Source organism: Amblyomma mixtum, chromosome 3, assembly GCF_055824585.1.
Source record: "Amblyomma mixtum isolate Tamu chromosome 3, ASM5582458v1, whole genome shotgun sequence".
Classification (NCBI taxonomy): Eukaryota; Metazoa; Arthropoda; class Arachnida; order Ixodida; family Ixodidae; genus Amblyomma; species Amblyomma mixtum.
The window spans coordinates 91,682,850-91,693,270 of NC_143014.1; the positions used below are offsets into that span (position 1 = coordinate 91,682,850).

The 10,421-nt window shown below is 49.2% G+C and overlaps 1 protein-coding gene across 1 annotated transcript; it reads left to right on the forward strand.

The window, feature by feature from the left end:
• The first annotated feature begins 985 nt into the window (after nt 1–985).
• Nucleotides 986–2,663, forward strand: LOC149350935 (uncharacterized). The gene is made up of 2 exons (XM_089575581.1): nt 986–1,645; nt 2,655–2,663. Exons 1-2 carry the CDS (start codon nt 986–988, stop codon nt 2,661–2,663), a joined length of 669 nt encoding a protein of 222 aa, XP_089431707.1.
• Nucleotides 2,664–10,421: the final 7,758 nt, after the last annotated feature.

Below are 10,421 nucleotides of genomic sequence, written 5' to 3' on the forward strand. Positions count from 1 at the left end.
CTAACATTATGAAATGTTCATCTCTGTTCTCGTACAATTTTTATTTGTGTAGTGATTTGCTCTCCCCTGTAACAGAAAGCGGACAAATAAAACTGCATTGCTTTTTCTACGAAGGCTCACATGTCTAGCGGCGCAATCGCAATAATAACACTCTGCATAAGGCAAGGGTAGCATAGCAGAAAATCTACGAGCGTCATTTTTCCAACCATGGGGCAGCACTCAAAATTAGGCACTCAGGTGAAATGCTAAATAAAGTTCCTGCTATTTCGCGTGAATACTGGAAAAACCCGTGCAGAAAAGTGCACCACCATTGACAAATATATGAGAAGCCACGAGTGTTTAACATGTACACTCTTTGCCAAAAGTAACCGGGCAACAGTCGTTCCTTTCTTAACCACGTAGCGAAGCACTTATGGCAGCCCCTAAGCTCTTAATATGTCTCGTCCTCACGTTTTGACACCTTTCAGTTTTTAGGGGTGCTGTAGGTGTTCAGTTAGACAGTTCAGAAACAAAAACGAGCCGCTCGGTTACTTTTGGCAAAGGGGGTACGTTTAAAGTTGCTTTGATTGTAAAGAAACTGTTCATTCTAGCTTTTTCTGACTTGTAATCTGGCAACCTATGTAACCTATACTCGCTCGACAAGGAGCAGCCTTACGGCAATAAACACCAGTCGTTGCTTATAACTCGAAACAATGGTGTCGTCATTTGTGCGCGTCTCTAAGTTTACACAAATTTATGGTGCCGAAACGCGGGAGTAAACAAGCTGCAACGATCCGTAAACAGCAAGGCCATCAACTCTCGGCGGGACAACGAATTCTGGGCCATCACCGCAACGATCCTTGGAGGTGAAACCACCTTGGACTGAAGGTTCCAAGAACGAGGCCTAGGAAAGCCACGCCCGACACTCTAAAACGAGGCCTGGAGACGCCACACCTGAAGCCAAGCTTGGCGCTACGACGACGACCGACACTACAACGAGGCTGAAATGGAACGGCTGAAGAAGAAACGAGGAGCTTTGAGATCCCAGGTGACAAAACTGATTTCCGAAGTGGATTCATCTTTAGAGGCGCATGCTGACGAAAAGGCTCTGAACATACTGTCAGCGAGGCTTAGCGCCCTCCAAATACAGCTCAACGAGGTGGACGCTGCTATCGAGCCACTTGTGCCTGATGAAGAAGCCGAGGAAAACTTCACGCGTACAATCGCGTACAACGACAGAATCGTCACCTACGCTGCAAAACTCAGCCAACATGCTGAAACTCAGCGAGCGAACGCCAGTCCAGGACCGGATGCTACACGGGCGCCTCGCGACGGTAACCGGAGCGCTGCCGGCTCAAAGGTCAGGTTGCCGAAACTCGAGCTGCAACGATTCAGCGGCGCCTCCACGGAGTGGCAGCCCTTCTGGGAGCAGTACCAGCAAGCGATTCACAGCAACGATGCCCTTTCCAACGGCGAGAAGTTCTTATATTTGCAGTCAGCGCTCACTGGGAGGGCTGCAGCAGCGGTGGCCGGGATTCAAGCTACAGGAGCCAATTACAACACTGCCATCGAGCTCCTGAAGGAGCGCTTCGGACGCACAGATGTGCTAATCCAGGAGCACCTCACCCAACTGCTGGACCTCCCGACGGTACGAAGCGGGCAGGAGGTAAGGGACCTACGTCGACTCTATGACCACATGCAGCGCAACATAGCCGCTCTCACGGCTCTAGGCGTCAAAACAGACAGCTACGGCGCAATGCTTGCCTCCGCGTTGCTAAGAGTGCTGCCAAGCGACCTTGTCATGAATTATCACAAGCGTTGTTCAGCAGAAAAGCAGAAGGATATCCTTTGCATTGCAAGTCTGCAAGAATTTCTAAAAGAGGAAGTTCAGAGCAGGGAGAAGGCGGTGCAGGTTGGTCATCGGGAAAGCAAGAACATTAATGCAAAACCACGATTCGAGAATGAAAAGCCCAGAGCTTCAAAGATTTCAGCGGCATCGCTCTTTTCCGCCAGTGATCTGAAGCGGAATGAGCCCTGTGCATTTTGTGCCGCCAGAGATCATGTGACCAAAGACTGCCAGACCTCGCTTTCTCTGGAAGAAAAGAAACGGGCATTGCGTCAGGCGGGCCGATGCTTCCGCTGCTCTGTCAAAGGGCACACGTCGAAACAATGTCGCAACAAAGGAGTGAAGTGCAAGATATGTGGCAAAAGGCATTTAACTCAAATGTGTGATCCTGCGTGGAAACCAGTTAACAGCTCAGCAACCGAACTGCATTCAGCTACAGGCAAGAAGAGCGACAAGGCTCCCACTGTGCTGCTCCAGACTGCCCAAGTATGGGCAGAGGGACCGCAACGAAGCACTTTAACTCGTCTCCTGTTTGACGGGGGTAGCCAGAGGAGTTTTGTGACCGAAGAGCTCTCGCACCAACTCCAGTTAGAGGTTGTGGGAGAAGAAGACATCACCATTTACCCCTTTGGAGGAGCCGGAAACGCTATTAAGCACAAACGGAAGCGTGTCCGCGTTTGGCTGAGAAGTCAGTACAACCGAAAGCAACACTCTATCGAAGCTTTAGAGATACCCGAGATATGCTCTGACCAGCTGACTCTTCCCGAAAAGGTCATCGAAGGAGTTCAAGCAGAGATAAATGAGCTTGCAGATGTAACCGTACCACCAGGTCATCTGACGAGAAAAGGCATCGGCATTCTTATTGGTTCTGATTATTATTGGACTCTCGCGTCTGGCCACGTGCGAAAACTGCAAGATTCATTAATGGCACTGAAGACGGAATTCGGCTGGACATTGCAAGGTCCTATTCCTTTCAGTAGTTCCTCCGCTAGCTGTTCATCCGTGTCTGTGCTGCGGGCCAGCATGAGTGACGAGGCCCAGTGCCTTTCAGCTGACCTTAAGTCGTTTTGGGAGCTCGAGAGCATGGGCATAGTTGAGCCTGTTGCCCAGCAAAACGAAGACAACGACATCATCAAAGAATTTGCCTCATCTGTCAAGCTTGTTGACAGGCGCTACGAAGTCGCCTTACCGTGGAAGCAGGTTAAACTCAACCTAGGCGATAACAAGGCAGTTGCAGAGAAGCGTTTGTACAACCTGACCAAGAAGCTAAGGAGGGGCGAGGAAATGATGCACGAATATGATGCTGCGATACGTCAGTACCTCCATCAAGGTTTTGCCGAACGACTCCCAGCGGAGGAAGGCAGCAGCTCAGAAAACAGAATTTATTACATGCCGCATCGGGCAGTTCTTAAGCCTGACAGCCTTTCCACCAAGCTCAGGGTTGTCTTTGACGCATCATCCAGTGAGCCAGGAGGTGTCTCTCTAAATCAGGTTCTAGAGGCTGGACCTAACTTGAACCCTGATCTCCTGAAAATCTTGTTAAATTTCAGAATTCATTGCATCGGCATTACTGCAGATATCGAAAAGGCTTTCCTGCAGATATCGGTCCGTCGTGAGGACCGCGATGCGATGAGATTCTTATGGTATGAACAGATGCCGACAGAAGAAGACCCAAGGCCGCCCGTAGAGACATGGAGAATGACAAGGGTGCCCTTTGGAGCGACGAGCAGTCCGTTTCTTCTAGCCGCTACCTTGCGTCACCACTTGGCGACAACAGGTGTTCATCCCAAGACAACGGCAATAATTGCAGAAAACCTCTACGTGGATGATCTAATCACTGGAGCAGACTCTGAACAAGAAGCAGAAGACTTGTACCACGAGGCATTGCACATTATGAGTCTAGCGAGCATGACACTCCGAAAATGGAACTCGAATTCCAAGAAATTGCTCCAACTGTTTGACGACGACGGGACAGGAGGTGCCCTGGACCAGGTGGAATGTCCGACAGCAAGTGTGTCGAGAGTGTTAGGACTTGTCTGGAACAAGCACGATGACTGTTTGGGATTTTCGTTGGAGGCCGTATTGGACCTCCTGAACCAAAACAGCAACACAAAACGCTTTATTCTTCAGGCGTCGGCTCGAATATACGATCCTCTTGGGCTCATCTCCCCAGTCACTGTTACAGCCAAGTTGATGTTTCAAAAGCTCTGGGAGTTGGGAGTTGAGTGGGACGCACCCCTACCTGAAGAAGTACAGTCATCTTGGAAGGAGTGGCATTCACAGCTCCACCACTTGACTGAAGTAACCGTACCCAGAAGATATGACGGACTTCATAATGCCGGCAGGATTGATATTCACATTTTCGCCGATGCTAGCCCGAAGGCTTACGGGGCAGTTGCATACTTGCGTACCTCGGGAACCAAGGCCCCAGCCGTGACTCTGATCTTATCCAAGTCGCGGGTGGCACCGATTAAGAAGCTCACTCTTCCCAGGTTGGAATTGATGGGAATGCTGATAGGCGCAAGACTGAAGGAATACTTGATGCAATCACTGAAACTACCAGTTGCCAAATGGCATCTCTGGAGTGATTCCACAATTGCGCTTCATTGGGTTCGCGGGTCAGCGCAACAATGGAAGCCTTTTGTGGCCAATCGAGTGCTGCAAATTCAGCAGCGAACGGATCCAGAAACCTGGAATCACTGTCCCGGAGCAGACAACCCTGCCGACTTTCTAACGCGAGGAATGAGTCCCCAAGCCCTCAAGACAAACACCATTTGGTGGAATGGACCTACTTGGCTCAGAGAAACGCCCATCGCCTGGCCAAGGCACGAAAATGACGCTGATATGGCCGCAGCAGATGAGGAGAGAAGATCGGTGCAAGTACACAACGTAGCAACAGAGGAAACTGTCTTGCCGCTGGAACGGCACAGCTCCCTCTCTAAACTTGTTCGTGTTGTTGCATGGATGCAGCGATTCTTGCACAACTCAAGAAACCCTCACCAGAAACGTAGTGGATATCTGACTACGGAAGAAGTCGCCCAAGCACAGACTTGTCTCATAAGTCAGGTGCAGCGAGAGGCCTTCGGTGAAGGGCTGCAGTGCGTACGTCGCGCATCACGCTTGCCCTGCAGCTCTCCGTTGCGGGATCTGAAACCTTACTGCGATGAGGACGGAGTGCTAAGAGTTGGGGGACGTTTGAGTAATGCTGGCCTCTCCTACAACATTACGCATCCAATAATCCTGCCTACCGGTCATCATTTCACCGAACTTTTAATAATCGCCAACCATCGCCGCCTTCTACATGCAGGCGCACTTGAGACTCTCACAGAGCTGAGAGAGCAGTTTTGGATAGTTCGGGGAAGACAGATGGTGAAAAAGATCTTGAAGAAATGCTTGATTTGCAACCGATTCAACAGCCGCCCTGCCAAGGAGCCAGTTGCCCCTTTACCTCGTGACAGGGTAACCCAAGCTCCACCATTCGAGGTGACAGGCATTGATTTCGCCGGGCCGTTGAACACAAGGGATCAAGGCAACAAGAAATCATACATCGTCATCTTCACATGTGCAGTTACCCGCGCAGTGCACCTAGAACTCGTGACTGCCATGTCTACGCCCAATTTTCTGATGGCATTCAAGAGGTTCATTTCCAGAAGAGGAGTCTGCCGAGTGATATTTTCGGACAATGCTAAGACGTTTCAGCGCGCTTCGAGAGACCTGAAACGGCTGTGGACAACGCTGCGTGGCACAGAGATCCGAAGTTATTTCTTAGACCACCAGATAAAATGGAAGTTTATCGTTGAGAGAGCCGCCTGGTGGGGCGGATTCTGGGAGCGAATGGTTCGTTCAGTGAAGACTTCTCTGAAGAAGGTTTTAGGCAACAGCTTCTGTACTTTCGAGGAGCTCGCTACAGTCTTGACCGAAATCGAGGCCGTGATCAATTCAAGACCCCTCACCTACGTGTCCGCAGAAGCTCACGAGCCGGAGCCACTCACTCCATCCCATTTTCTCGTGGGAAAACGTTTAACGTCCTTGCCCCCGGGCTGTAGCACAGAGTCAACGACTTCATCACCGGGTCAATTAACTCGTCGCTGGCGATATCATCAAAGTTTAGCTGATCACTTCTGGCGCAGGTGGCAGAAAGAGTACCTCACAGGTCTTCGCTCAGCTCATTTTGCTGTGCCAAGCTCATCTAGTGCCTTGAAGAAAGGAACTCTTGTGCTAGTTCACCAGCCTCATCTGCCAAGGCAGCTATGGAAAACCGGAAAAGTGGTTGATGTGCTCGTCGGACGGGATGGGTACACTAGAGCCTGCATGGTGCGCCTACCTGGTGGGACCATCCTAAGAAGACCGATCCAGTTGCTGTACCCCATGGAGACTACGCACGAATGATCTGAAGCTCATTCCGGGGGGAGTATAAAGAAACTGTTCATTCTAGCTTTTTCTGACTTGTAATCTGGCAACCTATGTAACCTATACTCGCTCGACAAGGAGCAGCCTTACGGCAATAAACACCAGTCGTTGCTTATAACTCGAAACAATGGTGTCGTCATTTGTGCGCGTCTCTAAGTTTACACAGATTGTACGCACTTTCGTGCATCCTTGAGGAGCTTTGTGTTCCAGTCTCTACAGTACAGTAACATAATATTCTTTTAGCATTAGTCGTACAAGAGGCACATTGTGTGTCCCGCAGTAAACACGCTTTCTTCGAGAAATGTTGCCTGTCACTATTCGTATGTTTTCATCTCGATTTCAGGGGAGGGTTAATTGCGTTGCATGTGTTTACCCAGAGTGTTTACTCAGAGGGTAATCGGGCGCTGTTGCACTGCTTTTTATCACTTTGCCTTTACGAATAGACACAGCTGTCCATCGGACAACAGTACAGAGGGCAGAGCCGCCGGCCTAAAGTATATTCTCGTTTTCAATGCAGCTTCCGTCGCCGCCTCCCCTCGCATCCCCGAGCCTGAGCAGCTGGGAGGAAACAGTAAGAACCATCTGTTTTTGTTTTCTTCCCCCCACACATTAATCTTGTTGCCGTCGTGTGTATAATGGACAGTGGCGTGGAAGCTGTGGTGCCAGCGCATTTGTCGGCTGGTGACATCACTCTGTCCTTCAGAGTGAGAGAGTCTGGCCTTCAGGCCCCGACCCTCCAACATAGCTTGAACATTTCGTGGAAGCTCAGCTCTAGCATGGTTGGTGAGGTAATAAAGCAGTCTGGAATTTCTACGCGTCTAGAAAAGTAATTTCGAAATTGCAGCTCCAAGAGCGACGTAAAATATTATTGAACAGTTCACCTATCAATCACTACCTTCAGTGGTACTAAAGAACGCAAGAGTGTTTGGAACCAAGGTCTCTTTTTCTGTTTTTGTTGCTGTTGGAAGGCGCGACTGAGCAATCATTTTAGATGTGTCCGTTACGGAAGCGAACCCAGGAGCCCTACATATCGCGTGCGATGCTCTACCAATTGTGCTATACGCCAGTGGTTGCCGCCTGTTCTGCCTTCGTAGATATTTTGAGAGGCTTACATTTTAATGCAGTTACCGCTGTCACGTCCAAGCGTAGTGCCGCATGCGGAACCCCATTTCAAGGGAGCAGTTTAAAAATGTTAGCGGTTTAAAAACTCAGACAGGACGCTCGACGCAATGGTTGTGCTTGGAAGTGGTCAGTAACCCTAAATGTGAGGATACACTTGGTTTTTAGTACCCGTGAAAGTAGGGGACTGGGCGGCGCATTACATGCGGAAGTCACAGCAGAGCCTGTAGAGCCTGTCTTGCGCAATCCACAGTTACCTGTGGATTGCACAACATAGCCTAGCACACCTGCAACGTGCACGAACGCTCGCATGCAATCCTAGAAGGAACGCTGTGCAGTGGCGAAGAGAGAAAAATAAGGCTCTTGGGTTTCTGTCCAACTTGCGGGCAATGAACACGGGCAGGGTGTGTTGCTGGTCAATTTGGTTTGACATCAGTGCTTTGTGTGTTTCGTCCTTCCTTTGTCCCTCGTCGGTCAGCGCTGCATGTTCAGGTTGCGGACAATGCCACGATGACCAATAAGACGCAAAAAAGAAAAAGAAAACGACGAGTCGAACCTGAATTTTTCGCTCCAAGACTCGGTTAACACTTAAAAGATTAACTCGGTAAAACGCACAAAACGTTAGGAATGTAGTATATCCGGTACTTGTGCACAGTGTACACTGCCGCCTTACCTCTATACTTTCCTCTATCGCTCCCCCTATTTTTCCCTCTCCCTGTGCTTTTATTCCCGCTAGCCGCAGCTGGGGTGCTTCAGGTTTCGGTGACAGATGCCGCGGCTAGCAACATCTTTTCCTGGCATTTTTATTTTTATCAACAATGAATAGCCACTAACAACAACAACGGAAAGTATGCGCCCAGACGCGCGTGCATGTGCATGTCTTGAACATGCAAAAGTAAAAGCACGCAAGAGCAAAGCACTTCCGAATCTCTCGCGAACAATCTCTTTCTCCGAAGTTCACTTGATATTAAGCCACTGTCGCTAGCACAGCCACAAGTTCGCACCCTCCGAGCGGGCACTGTGGTGTCAGAGCCGAGCTTTCTTCCCAGAAGGAATTTGAGAGGCGGGACAGCGCGCCGCGTTAGCGTGGCTGCTGCCTTGACGGTGTCGAACGGTCACGTTGTAGCGCTGAAGCAAGTTGAGGGATGCGCATTATACTGTTATGCGCGTGAAACCATTTCAGCTTTCTTCTAGGACTCCTTAAGTGCCTACGTAACGAAACACTCATATTATCCTCTCTGTATCACCGACAATGCTCTACGGCAAGCAACAACCATTTTTTAAGACTTCTGTCTTGTAGGAAGTCCCCAGGAGCCCCGAGGGCTCCTCCGAACCCTCCACACCTTTGGACCCCAGGTGTTCGAAATTTCCGGAGCCCTCCACTACGGCGTCTCTCATAGCCTTAGTCGCTTTGGGACGTTAAACCCCATAAACCAACCAACCTGTTTCGTGGATTCAGGTTATGCAACCGAGGCGGTTACAAGATGAACCACGCATTCGCTCGCTTCGGACCCTAACTGGTCCTCCCTGCCGGACTCTGCCATCGATGGCTTGACCACCGTATGAACCTCGTATTCTCGCATTATAAACTCTCTTGGACTGATGATATAATTCAATTGTGATGACTTAGTTCAAATGTGATTACTGCAAACAGCAAGACGCATTCAGAAAATGTGGTACAAAAACATTCTCAACAAGTAGTTAAAAACAGACGGTCCCGGAGATTTTAAAGCTGTTCTACCAGAGCACCACAAGGCTTGACCAGCTTTTCGGAAAATATCAAAGAATGAAATTTCAAAGTTTGAACCAGAATAGAAAGGGGCATACAAAGTGCATCGAAGAGGGCACGTCGTACAGCAAACATCAATAGAGATACGAACAAACTTTACGTAATATTACGAAAAACACTGTCTCAAACACTAGATTACATGCAGAAAAACTAACATACTGTAATCGGAGAATACGGCGCACGCATTGTCTGGTACAAATGTCTCGCGGATGCGCAAAAGTAAATTCAGACACATATGGGCCGAGCTTTACAACTATCATCTGATTTCACTGCGACGTAGGAGGACGTGATCGCGACCTTCACTGACCACTCTTGCACGGAGCTTAACGGCATGTCAGGGCCCCGTTGTTCCCGGTGTTACGTCACTTCCACCCTACTTGCCTTCGCAGGCATTACGTTCTCCTGAACTGCCCCGCAGCCGACACTAGAAGACGTTTCGAATAATTGCGCATAATCTGAATTCCCACAGAGCTTCACTTAAACTCTGTTTCACCGCTCTTATCTCAACTTTTATAACTTCCTCATTTATCATATACAATATCGATAACGTTGTAAACACCACATAAAATATTCATGTGTCATGAAGGGTCAAAGAGCAACACTTAGCCCTAATGCCTGATACCAGTGCCTTATAAGGATGCCATCTTTTAGGCCACCACTCCCCTCTGAGAGTGATTTCCCCTGGACCCCGTCCGGTGGCGAGAGCGCTGTAAGGGTTTTTCAAATCTCCAGTATGCTGACAAGATGTGAACATGCACACTTTTACACCAAGAAAAAATTTCCCTCGTTTCTGTCATTTAGTTCTCAAGATCGCCGTCACAGGCTTGTTCCGCGGGTTGGTGCACCACGGTAAGAATATATGTTACCCTGTGTACGTACTTACTGACAATTTTCCTGAAGCCCATACTAATTTTTTCGGGAATGTTTTATCTTCTAGACGCCACCTGCATTAGCGGAATCCGCAAGGACAGCCCTCCCTTCTATGGCGACGGTAAGAGTAAACCAAATTGATATACCTCCGCATCCGTTCGTCGGCCATCTCGCTGATGCCCTGAACCACAGAACTGCACTCCTTTCGGCCCTCCTGCACCCTCGTTCCAAAGTTCTCCACATGTGGCGAGACCGCTGTACGAACCCTTTTATCTTCCGATCTCAAATTTTTTACTTGCGGCTAGCTACCATTTATCAGTCCTTTAGCATTAACTGATGATAGGTGGAGCCATTGTGAACTTCGTCAAGCAATGAATGTGACCCCCTAAAGAAATGCTTATGCAAACT

Coding starts and splice junctions, on each gene's coding strand:
- LOC149350935 (XM_089575581.1), top strand. CDS start 986: ATGGAACGGCTGAAGAAGAAACGAGGAGCTTTGAGATCCCAGGTGACA.